This window comes from Magallana gigas, chromosome 6, assembly GCF_963853765.1.
Source record: "Magallana gigas chromosome 6, xbMagGiga1.1, whole genome shotgun sequence".
Lineage (NCBI taxonomy): Eukaryota > Metazoa > Mollusca > Bivalvia > Ostreida > Ostreidae > Magallana > Magallana gigas.
Genome location: NC_088858.1, coordinates 53,091,301 through 53,110,276, shown reverse-complemented (window position 1 = coordinate 53,110,276; position 18,976 = coordinate 53,091,301). Strand labels below are relative to the sequence as shown.

The window sequence follows — 18,976 nt, the reverse complement described above, 5'->3', positions numbered from 1 at the left end:
CAAAATGGACAGTTTTCGGCATGTAACCTTTACTTAATTAATAATACGTCATCGATATACCTGAATGTTGAAGGCCATAGCGAGTGATTTATTTTTTTCACATACAAGTTTTTTTTTAATAAATTTTGCTTCATAAGAATACAAAAATAGATCTGCTAACAATGGGGCCCAATTGGTACCCATTGGAATATTATAACCGCCGGGATTTGTACCATATGGGGTATTTTCCGTACCGGACGTACCGGACGATTACTATGGAATTAGCTCAACACTCGCTGTATTTTCCACATTTATTCCAGTAATCAACACAATCATATAAACAGTTACTCTCCACTCCGTACATATTAAAAGGGGAAACTCGCTTATTAATAATTCTAACTTAATGTTAACCTACATATGACAGTGAGGGAAATGTAACGGATTAGACGGACGATTTGTATCTTGACTTTTAACCTCTTGTGACCCACGGAAGATGTATAAGTCGATCGGTATTCGTTTTACAAAATTTATTAATACTCCACAAACTTATTACACTATTCCGCGAGGTCGGGAGTCGGTGGTACGAGCGCCTTGACCGTCGCTCTCCAACTGCCGAATAATTGAACATGGCAACCAATTACATATAGATAACAAAACATTTTTAACAATAGATAATAATAGAAAAGTAAATATAGAGAGTTACTTTAATTAACGGATTACTAAGATAAACTGTGAGTCAATTAAGGGTGTCCGAGTCAAAGTCATTCAACGCCAGTGACAGGGGAAAATGTGTCATGTCCAACGGGAACATTTCACACGGTGATATTTGCCTCTTCCTCCCGATGAACACGTCCCCGTGTTCCGAAGAAACGTATTGCTGTGGAACCTGGTATTTGTTCCTCCTCGGCCCATTCTGGAACTAGGTAGATCACATTTCCAATTGCTTTTAGACTCGAACCGTCTGTGAGCATTGGTCGAATTCCCCGCAGCTTTACGAAAGTGTCCCCTTGAATCAGTTGTCTTTGTCTTTTCCTTTAGTTCTTCTTCTCTGTCACGTAGCGTGCTACTTAGGTGTCGTATTTGTTCTTCCAGCTACTGAATTTCTTTGTCTCGTTTCTGTAACTCAGCCAGCACTACAAAATGGCGGTTTTCGAAGAACTTTGCTTTTGCAGTTTGGTGGTCAATATCTTCACGCAAAACGCTTATTTTCTGCTTTGCATCACCTAGTTAATTCTTCATAAGATCTTCAAAGAATTGATAGTCTTTAATCCTGGAAAACGGAAGTTCTGCTAGTAGTAAGCGTTTTTTCGTTGAAAACTCTGATCCGTTCTCTGTCGCGTTGAAATTTCCTCTCCGATTTTCTTTTTTCTGTTTGTGTCGCGCGATCTGTTCTCTGAGTCTCTACTACTTTAATGGTGTGAACGTCACTTCGGCGGTTAATTTTCTGTGTCTTGCACATCCGCGCAAAATGTCCATTCTTTCCGCAGTTAAAACACATAGAAGATCTTGCAACACAATACCTTAAATGGTGAACAAGTCCACATCTTCTACAGGCGGGATTCTCCTTATGTACGAAGTACTGCGTCGGGTAACTCACAGGCGTGGTCCACGCTGGTCCATACGAGCATTGGTACGAGTCCATTTGGGGAATTTAGCTGAGAGGTAGGCCTACTTCATGGGATCGTGTATCAAGCTAAAAAGTTGATACGCCGGATTCTTACACCATTTATAACCGCCGGGATTTGTACCGTATGGGGTATTTTCCGTACCGGGCGATTACTAGGGAATTAGCTCAACACTCGCTGTATTTTCCACATTTATTCCAGTAAAATGGAACCGTACCGTGCAAAAAGCGAACCGTGACGTCCAAAAAGCGTACCGAACCGAACCATGCAACTGGTGTAGTAACACGTTTCAGGGTCTGTATAAGCGCGATTCATTTAAATTATTCAATCTCCAAAGTTCAAGTCCAATGCATATACAATTTATCAATACTTCCAGCATAATTATTGTAACCTGTATAATCTGAATGTTGAATGTCGTGTAAATTTTATGGAATAGACGTATGCTATTCTAAGTTTCAGAGAATCAAAACAATAACTAAATGATTTTGACGTGTTTAATGTAAAAGTCAGAATATAAAGACATTTATTTAATCGCTTGTATAAGCTTCATTATTCCATCCATTCCATTGACAATACACTATCAAGTGATTTATTAAATGAAGCAAGCAACTAATGCATGGATGTACCATTAGTTCAGACCGGGAGCTACAGACCGGCAGCTAGGTTTTGAAATGCATACGTTATATTCGTTAAGTAATTAATTCTCTGTCTAGTAGCACTTTGTATGTTATACTGGAGTCTTTGTCTGAGTGACTGTTGGTAAGAATATAAGGCAGCCCGAGGTTTCAGTAATATCTGTTGACAGATCCCCAGGATTTCCCAGGAGATGTCTCCATATGATACACCTATAAACTTTCCAGGATCATTGAGAACTAAGAACTGCAGTTCGTCCAAAGCCCTTTTTGTTCTCATGGGGTCAATATATTTACAGCACAAAATCTCCAACATTTGCGACACTATCACGGGTGGGATATTCATTCTGCTATGTCTGCTGGACTGTTGTTCTAGCATCAATTCGTTGATATAGCAGATTTCAGTTTTTAGTCTAATATCCATTGCTACAGCATGTTTCATCTTTGTACACAAAGACCGCCCACCTACAGCCTCAGTATACCTTTCCGAATCAACGTTTTCTCTAACTATCAGAAATGGTTGTGCTAATTTGACCTTTGTCTTCTCTATAACAGATAAAGCTTCCCTGTATCTGAGTGTCTTGTAATAATACATGGCAATGTACAACATGTCAGAAATACAACCAAAACTAGCAGCGAATTTCAGCATGTAAACGCACTTTTTTAAAACAGTGTACACCTGCTTGTTGACACATCTATTAGCGTACTTGTTATGTAATATAAAGGCAATGCACTGAAAGGTAGTAGCCGTGTGTCTCTGTAAACTTAGTGTTTGGTACTCTGTCAGGTTAGATCCAACTAACTGTTCCACTTTTTGAAGGTATCTCATACAGTCCCCTAAGTCTGATGTGTGTATTGAATCATAACTACTTATCTCTCTAAATAATTCACCATCATACACTGCTTCGCGTATTAGGAATCGCACGTCCGTATTAACCGAGGGTCTGGGTACACAGAGATCAAATAAGAGGTAGGACCCGATAGAAGAACTGTGATACAGGGAAGCTATCCCCTTCACATAAAATCTATAAAGTCGCATAAACAACTTTCTTTGTGCTTTGCCATGTATACTGCTCAGGAACATGTTGTTTTGTGGAATGAAAAAATTGGGACAAACCCCTTCATACACCCATTTCAGGAGAAGTTTAAAACAGGCCCAGAAACCAACCAGAAGATTTTGTGGACACCAGTGAAGAAGCATGTTTTGTTGAATGGCCCAGAAAACGGCTGTTTTTAAGTGGTAGGAACATAGTAGTTTATCTTCATCTCTCAATCCTTTGTTGAATATTTCCTTTATGAATATTTTCAGCAAACCGTAAGTTAAGAATTGCGTATGATTCATTAAGTACATAAGTTTATATTCTGCTTTTGAGAAAGAAATTCTCCATTCGTTGTCTTCATGGTTTCCTAGTTTGTGTCCTATTGCTACAAAGTGACATCCATTTCTGACGATGTCGTTTACAACTTGAGGTGGGGGCCATGAGTGGCATCTGTCTATCCATGAGTAGGCAGAAGGAGGCCAAAAATCACTGACAAAGCAATGAGCGTCATCGTATTCAGTTGTACCGAGTATTCCACTGCTACATGGTCCGTGTACTCTAGAACTTGGTCTTAGATCAGAAAGTGTGATCTCTCTGTATTTAGAACTCGATAAAACAAGTTTTTGATTTATACATACACAAGCATACATCACATTACTGGCGGCTCTATCCAATGGTAACCAGAGTAAAGTAAATCCTGATGGACTCTCGGAACTGTCACAGAGAATCAGTGCCTGTCTGTGTATGTTATAAAACTCAGACTGAGAAAAGTCCCAGATCACTCGGTGGTCATCTAGCCAGAACATAAAATCTGCATCAGAGTCCTTTAATCTAAACCCTTCTTTTATGCTTCCACTAACCATCGTTTTGTGCTTACAATATTTTCTAAGGTTCACAAATAGCTCCATCATGTCCACTATTTCTCTCCTAGAAGCCACCTGTTCTGGAGTCCCTATCAGGTGACACAACGCTCCGTACACTATCTGAACCATTTTCTGAAGTGTCATCCTGTCGATAAATAAAAGAATACACAATTCTTTTATTTGTGAGTTGTTAAAAGAATTTTAAAACATGAACTCGCGTTTATGTTATTCTGTGTCTGAATGTCACAGCCTGTGAGAACATGTAGTATTCACTGCCCTGAGGAAAAGTTTTGAATTGTAAAACTGAGGGAATATAAGGCTTATACTGTGGACACACATTTTACCGCGTGGGAATAATTTACACTTAGTACAGAGAAACAGCATATCCCGCGGAAATTTGAACAACAAACCAAGATTAACCATAAATACATTCCTTTCATAAGGAAATTCCTACAGGGAGTGGATACTTTAAAGAGTGTTATTGTACGGACAGCGTCAAACACAGGTTTTAAAGATTTACCCGGAAATTTAATGTATAGAAGAATCCCCCTCCTCACGGTAAAATGACACTAAAGTAGAGTCATGCACAAATGTGAGCGTTGTACATGCATTGCAATATTTTGACTGTGAAAAACTATTATTTCCCACGAAAATCTGAAACCTTATTCAATTTTCCTGAATTTACCTATTCTGTTCAGATCCAATTGGATCAAAAATTAAATTTTGCAACACTGGTCAGTCTGTAGAAATTGTGACTTTATAACTATAACGTCTTCTGCCAGGATACTTCCGATCCTGTATGTAACTTTATTTTTAACCTCTTACTTACTAAAAAATGTTAAAAAGACTTTTATTTCTTTAAGAATTATAATGATTCAATTAAGTAGCGAAACTACATTGATTAGCGGTAAGCCCTTTCTCGCGAATTTTTTTTTCTGAATCGCAATTGTATTAAACTTTTTCATTGTAAATCACGACATTTTACGCTTTTGCTCGATATTTTTCTAGAGCACTGCGCAGTTTTTTTGACATCAATACACCTTCTAAATTACTATGATCTGACTGACTGGTAATTCTAAAATTCAGATCCATTCGGTGCGAATTAACAAATGCCTTTCATTACAACTGACTCGGTGCTTAAATCCAAATCAAAACGAAAAGAAGCAATACTACGTTTTTAGAGCACACTTTGGAGAAATAGGAAACTAAATCGCTCGTTACTTTGTAATTGCATTCGTTTGCATTATACGGTGACTGTATATTACCTTTTTTCCCTTATCAGACAAAAAACAGGTAAAAAAAATTGCTTGACAAATACTGCAACTAGTCAAAATCCTTTCTTTTTTCAAAGGTCCCAATTTAACCATATTGTTAGTCGTATGCTTAATTGCTTTATATATACAACTGCAAGTATATAAAAAAAAAATTTGAGATGTCTTTTTTATAATTTATTTGGTATCTGTTAGATTGTTTTGTTTATTTTTCAGAGAGGATCTTTTGGTCCAAGATATCTGATTTTCTGTAGAAAAGATCAAATTTCGATTTTATTTGGGGTTTTTTTTTCGAAAATGACGGTGACTTTACAATATAAAGAGCTTGTACTGTACTAACAATCACAAAGCATAAATGTATAATGACTACTGATGTGTTAAGATATATTAGAACTAATACTAAATTAAAATTTCTGCCGCCGTAAAGAAAATATGCTTAGCTTTGGGAGGGAACTGCCTCCCAGACCACTGTTTACGAAACTTTGTCCCTATCTATGCAACTACACCCGCAATCAGCAAGTGGGAGACAGAGCTTATGCCATACGGAATAGACACAGAATCACTACAAGACGTCTGTAGAATTATAACCTTAAGGAAATTAACGGTAGGCTGAGTAAAACCATTAACTCACTCACAATAGGTTTGACTGTTAGAAGTTGGTGCTGACCGTTAAACTTATACTTGTACATGTACTTGAGGGAGAGTCAAGAATGCCTTTGTTTATAATCTATAATAATTTAATTCATTTATGTAATTTCATATTTATTTACTAATATTATGTATGGAACAAAGACAATAAATCATGAAAAAAGAAAAATGATAATGCGTCTTATTAAAAAAACTTCAGCATACAATTGTTAAAACAACACAAACGTATTCTGGACGCTTTATGTAACCCGTCGGTATGAGCATATAACGAAGGGGAAACTCCGTTCTTGTGTTTTAAAAGTCCTAAATCATTCTTACAACTTACCGAATTCACTTTTTTCTTAAATGTTTTGTACTGCTATCTAAAATGTATATATTACAGTACCGTTCTGTAAATTATAGAATTATAAATATCAAGAGGTAATGAAATGAATCTTACTAGCCTACATCTGACCACCATCCTTTGCTATGTAGTGATGATTCGAGATGACGTCCTCGACGGCTGCTCGCGTAATAATGTACATAAGGACAGGTAAGGTGAAATTATATATGTTAGAGAACATCGCTCACTCACTCTCTTATCCACCCGCTCATTCTACCTTTAAAACCACGTGACCACATGAAAATACAACGATGGGCTGGATCTATAATTCAACCCCTGGATACATTATGCTATAAAACTAAAAGAGTAATATGATTATTGCAATCATTTCATACAAATGACAGCTGTAGAAATCATAGCAATGTTCACTTTTTTGATGATTTTTTCTTCACATCAAAGAGTAGATTAAAAGTAGGACTTATCCTACCACACGTCCTCTCATCTCCCTCAGCCAAATCGCGACCAAAGTCATCCATCACTCCCAAGCCCAAGGTTTCACCGAGGTATTCCCCCCTCGCTATCTGAGCCTGTCTGTTTTTGGATCTCCACACTTTCAGTAGTCTATCGTCCCCAGCAGTGACGAGGGTTTCCTTGTCGTAGGGGTGGAAGGCCACCGCGTTGAGTCCGCTACTCTGCTGTCCACAGTTCCTGTGTAGGATGCTGGTCTCCAGCTTCACACCATAATGTCTGTCCCACAGGTGACACTCTATGAACTCGTCACCCCTAGATCACAGAAACCAAACGATACGTGCCCTCTTTATCTATCTGATCATTAACAAATAATATACCTAAATTATAAAAATTATAAAGATTTTTAGACAGTTCTGATCTTCCACCAACAGTTATTTAAGGATTATACCATATATGGTCATAATAAAAATCCGAGCCAATTTCACATTTTGTACAATATACCTTTTACCAACTTTGAAACATATCCATCCAAAATCTGTTGGTTGTTTTTAAAATTAAATTCTTAATATAATATTTTCCCAATCTCCACAGATTATCTGTATCAATATTTCGTTCTGAGATGAGTAACTTTGTTTAATTTGCATTTGAATGTCGAATCGTCGAACCCAAATTGCCCTCAGAGCAGTAATAAAATCTGTATAATTGGCTATTTTCAAACTCCATTTTGCATGCTCTTGAGTTATAATTTTTCTTTTTATACGATGAATTTTCCTTACCTGCAAAATATTATTCAATTTGTAGAATTTCTACATGTCCATTATATATTGACCCTTCTAATTTCGTCTAGTTGAGAAAAATTAAAATCGCTAATTCCCAAATATCTCTGCTTTTTATTTAAAACTAGTTTGTGAAATAACGTTAGAATAACAAATGAAGTATATAAAGTATCACTTTACACGTCTGAATATTTTTATTTATTGCTGAAAATTGAAAAATAATGATAATGCCAAAGAGCGATATGTATCCAAGTAAGGGGAGGTAACCTACACTGCGGTTGTGTATTTTAAAACAATGTCAAGCTTTCTCAAATATCAATCAACATTTAAATCATGGAGGATATAGAGAAGGATGGAACGAGACCAAATCGTAGAACATAGATTGTAAAAATTAAGTGGTTAAAGCAATATGAACTGTATTTTTTAGAATTTAATTTGCTGCAAAAACCTGCTAGTATGATAAGTCTGCATGTAAATTAAACTCTTATGATGAATAAGATTTGAAAAAATCATTAATTTTCGTCGGAAGAAATATTTCTCTTCTAAGAAATATATAGCAAATCAATTTTTGTACAGGACGACAATAAATTAATTTTGCTTCATTTAAGGCTTTTTACGGCTTTTCCACTAAAGATATGGCTAAAAGAACTTTAAAAACCATGATATTTTTGTCATTTTAGTAGAAAATAACATTTTTCGTAAAAAAAAAAATTAAGCATGAAAATTGCAGCTCATATTGCTTTAAAGTAAAGTTGGATGCGCTTATGAACGTTCTCAAACAACTTGATAAAACAGTATTGGTTTTTGACGAATGGCATCTGACAGGAAACTAACGAAATCCGAGTGAAAAGAATTGATATATTACGAAGCTGCGTCGGATGGAAGTTTCTCTCTTGATAATTTTGAATTCTAGTGGATACTAGTGCTTCAGCTCAGACGACAGACTCCCTCCTAGTTCTACTGTATTTCAAACGATGATGGTTTGTCAAAAAAGTCTTACAACTCTTACAGTTTTTAACACATATAAAAAGGATTAAAAACAAACAAGTTTTGTAAATTCTGAAAAAATCAATACTGTAGGTTCTTCATGGTAAATTATATTCCTTCATTGGAATTGGAATTTAAATACTAGTAAAAGTCTTTGATTTTAGATATATGATATATGCACATATATCAAATTATCTAGGAACAGTTTTAATCTTTCTGCAATATATCCTGACGCCAATTTATAGATAACATTACAAGAGGCCCAGGGGCCACATCGCTCACCTGAGCAACAATTGCCTTAACTCTGATCAAACTAGTATTACAGTATAAAAATCAAAATATCTTGACAGTAAAGATATTGTAGATCTTGCTCAATTTTTTTTTAAATCTGCCGATTTTTATCCACATATTTTTGGGGTAAATATCAAGCCTCTTTGTTGTTGTACCTGAAAGAATATTTTTCTCTATTCCTACATAACACCCCCCCCCCCCACACACACACACACACACACACTTTATGGGCTTACTTTTCTCTATGGATTCATGGTTTGATCAAATTTTATTCTGCACGACTCATGCTTTCACACAATTTACTGCTTTTTACCCGAAAAAGTTCAAGAATATTTTTAAAGATTTTCTCTTCATATTCCTCTGTAAAAATTCATTCCCCATTGTGGCCCCGGCCTACCCCCGAGAACCATGATTCAAACAAATCTACACTACCTGAGGATACTTCCATACAAGTTTCAGCTTTTTTGGCGAATAGTTTTTGAGAAGAATGCCAACAAATTTTCAATAATTCTAAATTATCTCCCCTTTAAAGAGGTTGTGGCCCTTCATTTGAAAAAACTTGAATCCCATTCACCAAGTGATGCTTAGTGCCAAGTTTAATTGAAATTTGACCAGTGGTTCTGGAGAAGAAGATGAAAATGTGAAAAGTTTACAACAACGCCAACGGCAACGTCGACGACAACGCCAACGACGACAGACAACGAACAAATTTTGATCAGAAAAGCTCATTGAGCTTTCAGCTCAGGTGAGCTAAAAAGACTACGAGTCCTAGATATTCGTAGTGAGATGTAACTGTAAAGACCTCTAATTATGAAACATTATACAAATATATAACGGCAAAAAAAATGGAAAAAGCAGAGCATTAAACATAAAACTCGAAGAATAAGAAGAAGTTTTAAAGGATGAAGAATTCAAACTAAAGACTTACGTGGCCACGAAATCTTGGCTGAGGTCGGGGAAGAAAACGCCAAGATGGTTCGTGAAGCGGGCGTTACATCTCAGGTAAATATTCTCTAAACATTGATCTAGAATCAGGTCATACACGACGGTGAGAATGTCACTCTGAAAGGTCCAGTCATCGTCATCGTCGCTATCATCGTCACTACCATCGACATCGTCACTATCATCGCCACTATCATCTTCATCGTCCTCTATTTGGTTACGACAGGAGTAAACCAGGTACCTGTAGCAAATACATGTCATTTGGCAACATCGCCCACGTGAACCACAACACCTGATCTTAACAACACGAATAAAAATTTACATATATTTATATGTAAAATTTAAACTGCTTTAAAGATATGTACATCTGATCATGGCTATAGTTTTAAACTATTCACTGTTATTTACCTCTGATCGTGGCTCACTCTCAGACCAATGATCTTAGCATCCACTTTGAGAACTTTAAACGGTGTTGCACACACTTCTTCGTCGTCTTTTACAGAAAAGAAGGCAATTTCAAACTTCTCTCCGCAGTCTGAGTCACGGACCATTGTGACAATCTCCCCTCCCTGTGATTGAATCTGCCTAAGAACCTGAGGGTAGGGCCGGGAGCTCTCGTCCTTCTTTGGTGGAACATGTTTCCTCGTCTGCTGCCACCGGTTTTTCTTAAACCACGTGCTACGGACCATTTTATAATACAACATTGGTTCTCTCATGGCACTCTCAATATCAGATTCAGTTAGCTCATCCTCATCACTTAAATTGTCTTCGTCACTTGAGTCTTCATCCACTTGATGACCATCACTTTCGGAATTCTCTCCGTCAAGTTGCTCATCCTCTGACTCTCTGTCTGAGGTGTCTATGTCAAGTTTATACTGTTGTTGCTTTGTTTGTCTCTCTGAGGAGTCTGTGTCAGGCTTCCCCTGCTGTTGCTTTGTTTGTCCTCCCCCTGGCTGACTGTTGTCATTACCTAAAGGTTCCATTTCAACCTCATCTAGGTTAGGGTAATACTGCCTTAGATCCCCCCACTTCCTGGGGTCGATCACTCGAATAAAGTCATTTCTAGAAGGAAAGGAATGAGTAACAAGAACACCCTTCCCTTTAATTTTGCACTTCTTGAAGAGCTTTTTTAAATTTCTTTTTTTATTTTTGGATGTCAATTTAACCTGAAAATATAGATTTTAAGAATCATTTATTAATCAATGTAAAATATATATAACTGTTGGCATTTCATTACAAATGTTATATGTGGAATTAGAAAATTGAAAGAGCTTTATACAAAATCGTTCCTTTCGTTACAATAATTGATAAATATGTTCAAAATAAAACAATGTCTGTGACATTACAAAAATCTCCATCGAAATTGTCGTTATTCTTTGGGTGCATACTAAAAATAGGAACAATGGGTTGGTTTTCTTTATTTTCCCCCCAACTTTCGGGGATGCGTACTGTTCAAAAGTGAACGTAACACAAGCAGGCTTTACATGTATAATATTCAATAATCTGACAATTATTCTCCTCAGATATTTGCCCTGTATTTACATGTTTTAAAAATCTGGATTAAAAAATCCCATCTCTTGTTTGTTTTCGTAATACGACATCCCAAAAACAGCAATGATAATATATGAGTGGGTCTGATTTGGAATGAATGATGGTTAAATTCACACACCTCATGTGCCTCCAGCTTAAAGTGTGTTCTATCCGTAAAGAATCGTTTTGCAACAAGGAAATGCGTGTCATTCAGCCAGGCTCCTCTGAAGTTTGTGTACTCTCCTTTGACAGCGTATTGTAACATGAAATCTGAAGATGATTCATTGGATAGAAATGCACAGAATTTGATATTGTCAACTTTGTAGCTATCAATAAAATAATCTCAAATTTGTCTCAGAATAATCTAATATCAGATTTTCCTCCACTGGAATTGAATAAAAACTGAGTCCATATCTATAGTCGGTCCAAGATATCTGTGCATCGCGTTTGGACAATTGTTCATTAAAATACACGTACCTGTGAAAGAGGTGCAATAAAAATAGATGAAAGGGAAAATATCCTAGATAATTTCATTCACACATCATTTTTCACTCCGAGAAATTCACAGAAAGGAAAATTGATTTCTAACGGAGATTTTTCTTGTGAAAAAATGACAACAACAAACCGTAACCATCTCAAAAATCCATAAAACGAAATACAAATTCAAAGCAGAGCAACACGGACCTCCAAAAAGATAGAGGTAGGATCAGGTGCCTAGGAGGATTGAGCATCCTCTGCTGACCGGTCACACCCGTCGTGTGCTCTTTGCCGTAATATTGAAAAAAAAAAATCGGAGAAGTCCGTAGACAATTAGGTGATTAATTATGGTCTAACAATTAGTATAAAAAAACGTCAGTCAGCATGCAATACAGTGGAAGATTGTATTTGCTGACAAGGTCGTTGTATCGACCATAGAACTTACGAAAAGATGACTTCAAGCGAGACTGTTGATAGTCCTGTAATATCAACTTGTTTGTCAGTAGCTTGCTTCGTCTTAGAAACTGTTCATACGAAGAGGATGCCCTTGCGTATCGAATCAACTGACAGACAAAAACACCATATGCAGGTGATGAAGGTATATTGATACATAAGTAAGGAAAGTTGACTGTAGAAAAATTGAAGTCATCGCGTTAATCATAAAGTTTTGTTGTTAGGTTACCATCAATGTCCATGTCTAGTAAAATATCAAAATATGAAACAGATAACGCAGACTCTGTGGTATCTTTTTATTTCAAGTTCACTGGGATATATTGAGTCGACGTGAGTATAGAAATAACAATTGTAAATTAATAATACGTCATCGATATACCTGAATGTTGAAGGCCATATAGCGAGTGATTTATTTTTTTCACACCTACAAGTTTTTTTTAATAAATTTTGCTTCATAAGAATACAAAAATAGATCTGCTAACAATGGGGCACAATTGGTACCAATGGGAATATTATAACCGCCGGGATTTGTACCGTATGGGGTATTTTCCGTACCGGACGATTACTAGGGAATTAGCTCAACTCTTGCTGTATTTTCCACATTTATTCCAGTTATTAACACAATCATATAAACAGTTACTCTCCACTCCGTACACATTAAAAAGGGGAAACTCGCTTATTAATAATTCTAACTTAATGTTAACCTACATATGAGAGTGAGGAAAAACGTAACGGATTAGACGGACGATTTGTATCTTGACTTTTAACCTCTTGTGACCCACGGAAAATGTATAAGTCGATCGGTATTCGTTTTACAAAATTTATTAAAACTCCACAAACTTATTACACTATTCCGCGAGGTCGGGAGTCGGTGGTACGAGCGCCTTGTCCGTCGCTCTCCAACTGCCGAATAATTGAACATGGCAACCAATTACATATAGATAACAAAACATTTTTAACAATAGATAATAATAGAAAAGTAAATATAGAGAGTTACTTTAATTAACGGATTACTAAGATAAACTGTGAGTCAATTAATGGTGTCCGAGTCAAAGTCATTCAACGCCAGTGACAGGGGAAAATTTGTCATGTCCAACGGGAACATTTCACACGGTGATATTTGACTCTTCCTCCCGATGAACACGTCCCCGTGTTCCGAAGAAACGTATTGCTGTGGAACCTGGTACTTGTTCCTCCTCGGTCCATTCTGGAACTAGGTAGATCACATTTCCAATTGCTTTTAGACTCGAACCGTCTGTGAGCATGGGTCGAATTCACCGCAGCTTTACGAAAGTGTCCCCTTGAATCAGTTGTCTTTGTCTTTTCCTTTAGTTCTTCTTCTCTGTCACGTAGCGTGCTACTTAGGTGTCGTAATTGTTCTTCCAGCTACTGAATTTCTTTGTCTCGTTTCTGTAACTCAGCCAGCACTACAAAATGGCGGTTTTCGAAGAACTTTGCTTTTGCAGTTTGGTGGTCAATATCTTCACGCAAAACGCTTATTTTCTGCTTTGCATCACCCAGTTAATTCTTAATAAGATCTTCAAAGAATTGATAGTCTTTAATCCTGGAAAACGGAAGTTCTGCTAGCAGTAAGCGTTTTTTCGTTGAAAACTCTGATCCGTTCTCTGTCGCGTTGAAATTTCCTCTCCGATTTTCTTTTTTCTGTTTGTGTCGTGCGATCTGTTCTCTGAGTCTCTACTACTTTAATGGCGTGAACGTCACTTCGGCGGTTAATTTTCGGTGTCTTGCACATCCGCGCAAAATGTCCATTCTTTCCACAGTTAAAACACATAGAAGATCTTGCAACACAATACCCTACATGGTGAACAAGTCCACATCTTCTACAGGCGGGATTCTCCTTATGTAGGAAGTACTGCGTCGGCTAACTCACAGGCGTGGTCCACCCTGGTCCATACGAGCACTGGTACGAGTCCATTTGGGGAATTTAGCTGAGATGCACTTCATGGGATCGTGTATCAAGCTAAAAAGTTGATACGCCGGATTCTAACACCATTTATAACCGCCGGGATTTGCACCGTATGGGGTATTTCCCGGACCCAGGTACCGGGCGATTACTAGGGAATTAGCTCAACATTCGCTGTATTTTCCACATTTATTCCAGTTATTAACACAATCATATAAACAGTTTCTCTCCACTCCGTACACATTAAAAAGGGGAAACTCGTTTATTAATAATTCTAACTTAATGTTAACCTACATGTGACAGTGAGGGAAAACGTAATTAACGGATTAGACGGACGATTTGTATCTTGACTATTAACCTCTAACTATCGAACTCTGACTCTCTTCTCTTTTTTAACTAACTTAGAATCATCTATAAAACATATAATAATATTTTACTACCATCTAAATAATTGACATGTATAAATCATCCAATCAGAGAATATTTCTTTATCCTTAAACTGACCATCGCCTAGGTAAACGCCCATTTATTCAACTTCGTTAATCCGCTAATTGTTATGTAATTGCATTAGCTCTATTAGTGTCAAACACACATTTGTTAGCTGAAACCATTGTCCTTCAATCCTGCCTTTCTAATAAGTATATTTTCTAAAGCTACATTTCATTTCTTTGATGTCCTATTTCTTTGTTACAGTTAAGACGTTTAATAAATATTAATTTACATATATCACATCCCAGTCAGGAGGAATTTCACGATAATCAAGAAGAGTAAATAACGTTAATTTACCAACAAGCTAAACTATAGAAAATGTTCGCAACATGTAAAATATACATTTTACAAGGTGATAATACCAATAGATTGTTGGAAGACTTGATTTCCAAAAACTACATAGATGTTGTAGAATGTTCATATCTTTTTTTCATTCGGAAGTCACTCAAAATACCGCGCACAATTTTCCATCATTATCACCCGGGTCTGTTGCAATACAAAATTCCCGTAGACATCATATGCTTAAGTTTTGTATTGAAACCTGATAAGCTAGAAGGGGTTTACTTACCTGGTACAGAGAAAACTGTAACAAACATTTGCTCAAAATCAAAATCGTTAAGTCCTGCAATCAGTAGTAACGTCTCTGATTCGTTGAATTCACAAAAATTTGTCTGTAGTGGGGGGTTGGAGAATGGACCCACAGTATATTGCAGGGTTATTGTACGGCCATAATTCCAAACCTGAAATTGAAACTCTAAGATATCGATGGATGATCTTTTAAAATTTTAATAGAAAACTATCATTAACTTCGTGCATGTAGCTATGGGTAATTAAGAATGAAGTGATGGTCAAACCCTGCAAGTTCCATCTTCTCCTACTGATGCAAGATACTTTCCACTGGGAGAAAATGTCAGAAATACTATTCTATTTTCATGTCCAGCCACATCCTGAGCAAGGCATGATGGGATATGATAGGCGAGTCGTTTGTACTCTTCCCTCCAGCTGTGTTTGTCCGCGGGGAGAGGGGCGTGTTTCTGTATTTTCTGATGCACGAGGTTTTGCCACAGGACTTCATCATTCGCCACTTTGTACCATTGCTGTGGATTGATAAAAAAAGGTAAGCAAGATCACATAGCCCAGGCTTCACCATACCCTTTTGCTTTTAACTAAAACAAAAAATGCCAACATTCGCATAAAAAATAATGGACTCGGAACACTCTGGATATTTTTACAGTTTGAATCTTAGGAAATAAAGTATGTCTGTTGAAACTGAACAAACAGAGGTACCTGACAGACAGAGGATGCCCTGACGAGAGAAGGCCCGTCCAGAAATGAGAAAGCGTGGAGAAGGACAGAATCTGGAAGCTGCTGGGAGAGCACCAATGAGTTCGCCATTTTTCCAAAGACTTTCTGTTGTTAACTTTAGCTCCTCTTCTTCTTATATATGGCTTGGTCTATGAAAAGACAATACACAAAAAAAGCTTTTGCTGTAATGATTTTTTTTCCAGTTTCGAAATGTCAAACACACTTCCTTGTTAATTCGAATGAATGCCTCAAATTTTGGAAGAATGCCGAGGTAATCCGTATAATATTTCAAATTGTTACTTGTAAAAAAAAAAAACTTTCCACAATTTTACTAAACTAAACATACCAGGATTGTATATCGTTACTGCAATTCATCTGACTAATCTTAAAGTTTAAAATGCTCTATATAATATCTATTGTAGAGGGGGCCTACAAAACTCAGGTAATGCAGAGAAATGGGCACTTTCGTTGTTATAGACTATTGCGTAGTAGCATTAGGCATACCTATTACTTTTTACGGGTCAATGTTTATTTACACAAGAGCTCACTCACCCCTGCGAATGTTATTGTCATTTAAATTTAGACCACATGGTTTTATTTGACCCTTTCAGTTTCGCAGTAAAAATTGTGCCTCGTGTTTATAGTCTTTTTCTTAGAATCTATAGGTACTTGTAGTCAAATATAAAATCTAAACGTTCATTGGTTTTAAACTTTATATTCACTAATAAAATCGATAATGGTAAAAAAAAAATCAAAGGTTAATTCAGGGTATATTATGAAAGCGCATTAGATCTACAACAGAATTCTTATTAACATTCAAAAAAATATATCAATTTGTTATCATAAAGTAGTAATTTTTTAAAGCAAAGTCGTAAATTGTTAAAACGATTTGTTTCAATGGGCAACACTTTTAAAATCAATTTTGAAAACCAATATACATAAAATATGAATCCTGATTATCTAACCAATCTATGAAAAAATTTAGAAAATTCTTTTTGGAAAAAGGTGTTCCTTAGCTGGTTGAAAATAGATGAGTAAACCCCGAAATATACATGAACATATATATGGTACATCCCAACATCATAATTTGTCAATATTTGACAAGGTTTTTGTTAATGCAGAATTTAATTTTGTTGGTCATTTACTTACGTAATAGATTAAACATTTATATGCTTGTAGGAATTGAAAAACGTTAATTCAAAAAAATATTTATAGATCGAGTAAATAAGTTTAAGAACTGTAGTTTTGATCAGACCGCATCCACAAAGTTTACACTTGCCAAATTTGCAAACATTATACAATGTAAACCAATTACCCCTAATCATATTTTATTGTTTAATAATATATGTAAAGGTTGTAAACCTGAACTTTCTATTAGAAAAAAAACATAGAAATATGTACAACTATATCAAAATAGATAGACAAGGGTTACAACTCCCATTTAAGTCTACACAGGAATTAAACTACATTGGCTACAATATCAAAGACTTCATATAGGATTGTTCCTACAAATATAGGTATCTTTTTTAATACAAAAAACAGTTTGTTTTATGCGTCTTTTTTTTAAATATGTGAAGAGAGAATTGATCACGTATTATATGAAATTCAATGTAATATAGTAAAAGAATTGTGGTGTATGTTGAAGAGTGAATTTTGATACAGTCTATAATTTCAATTTTGATATACAATCAGAAGAATAAGGCTAAACTGTTGGTAGGTCTTGGACAAAATATTCTGTGAACGATTTACTTAAGATTTTTTCTGAAAAAGAATAGGTCCAAGGACATAGAATTGTTCTTCTGATACATTACATTTTACCTTAATTCCATATCTCTCAGTATCGTTTATTATCAGATAAAACCTAGGAATTTCAAAATAGGACATATTGACCTAATTTTTAGATGATATACTCTGAGGCCCTACGATGCACCTACTGACAATGTTTGTTTGAATCGTAAATTTGTTCTGAAAGAGTGCAAAGTCAAAGATCAAGGTCAAAGTAGATTGTTAAATCCCTCTTTATTTAAGAAATGCAGATAATTTCTACCTGTTATACGGTATGATATAACTTGGCGCAGTTATGCGATTTAAAAAAAAAACCACGTTAACTATGGCTGTTCCATGTTATCTTATACTCATATAACATAGGTAGAAAATTATAACTTAATGGTCTACATCTAAAATCAGAAACTATTATTAAAATTGACGTTAAATTAAAAAAAAAGTCAAGTGAATGAAAACGCTTACGAAAAAATTACGAACTTTGAAAAAAAAAATCAAAGTGCGTTCAATTTTGGACAAAATCAACGCACTTTGAAAAAAAATTTCAAAGTGCGTTCAATTTTGGACCAGTTAACCCACTTTGAAAAAAATTCCAAAGTGTGTCATGAAGGTACATCAATATTTTTTTAGTGTCGACACTCTTAACACACTTTGAAAAAAAATATTTTTATATCACAAATTCTGGAACTGAATTTCTAGTTTGTTGATAGGAAGATGATTTGTTAACACTCGTAAATCTAATTTACCGTATTTAGTACGGGGATGGGGGATAGGAGTTAACCAAAGATACAGGTCAAATACTAGTGCATCATTTAATTGATTACAAGATGAAGGTCCCTTGTCACTCATTTTTCCTTCCAAAACATCTTATATTCAGCAACTTTGGGCAAACATTGAAGATCGGAAAAAGAAATATGCTATGAATAAGTACATGCAGTGTTATTGAACAATAATTTCTCCATTGGTATGTTAAAGAATCTATGTGTTTCAACAGTAACCCTCTTTTCGTATTCTAATCAAATAAATCACTTCAATAAAATAATATCAACATTAACGAACATTGAATTATTATAAACTTAAAAATAAGCATTAAAAATGTGGGTTAATTTTCTCGCACTGATCTTCTGAAAGATCATATTGTTTTTGATAAACAGAACTAAGTTATCCTT

At 35.7% G+C, this 18,976-nt stretch overlaps 1 protein-coding gene across 1 annotated transcript; it reads right to left on the bottom strand.

Moving 5' to 3' along the window:
* Positions 1-5,251: 5,251 nt before the first annotated feature.
* Positions 5,252-16,474, bottom strand: LOC105327008 (F-box/WD repeat-containing protein 5). Its single transcript, XM_034467144.2, has 7 exons — positions 16,008-16,474; positions 15,575-15,817; positions 15,289-15,460; positions 11,517-11,647; positions 10,256-11,013; positions 9,834-10,088; positions 5,252-7,163 (listed from the first exon to the last, which is right to left on the bottom strand). The coding sequence occupies exons 1-7, from the start codon at positions 16,113-16,115 to the stop codon at positions 6,806-6,808; spliced, it is 2,025 nt and encodes a 674-aa protein (XP_034323035.2). The 5' UTR covers positions 16,116-16,474; the 3' UTR covers positions 5,252-6,805.
* Between the last annotated feature and the right edge of the window lie 2,502 nt (positions 16,475-18,976).

What these genes read in the sequence shown, in the direction of transcription:
- LOC105327008 (XM_034467144.2), bottom strand. Translation starts at nt 16,115, where the DNA reads ATGGCGAACTCATTGGTGCTCTCCCAGCAGCTTCCAGATTCTGTCCTT. An exon ending in TTAAGCTGGAGGCACATGAG is followed by an intron (nt 11,014 to 11,516) that starts GTGTGTGAATTT and finishes CTATATTTTCAG; the next exon opens with GTTAAATTGACATCCAAAAA. An exon ending in AGCCAAGATTTCGTGGCCAC is followed by an intron (nt 7,164 to 9,833) that starts GTAAGTCTTTAG and finishes TCTGTGATCTAG; the next exon opens with GGGTGACGAGTTCATAGAGT.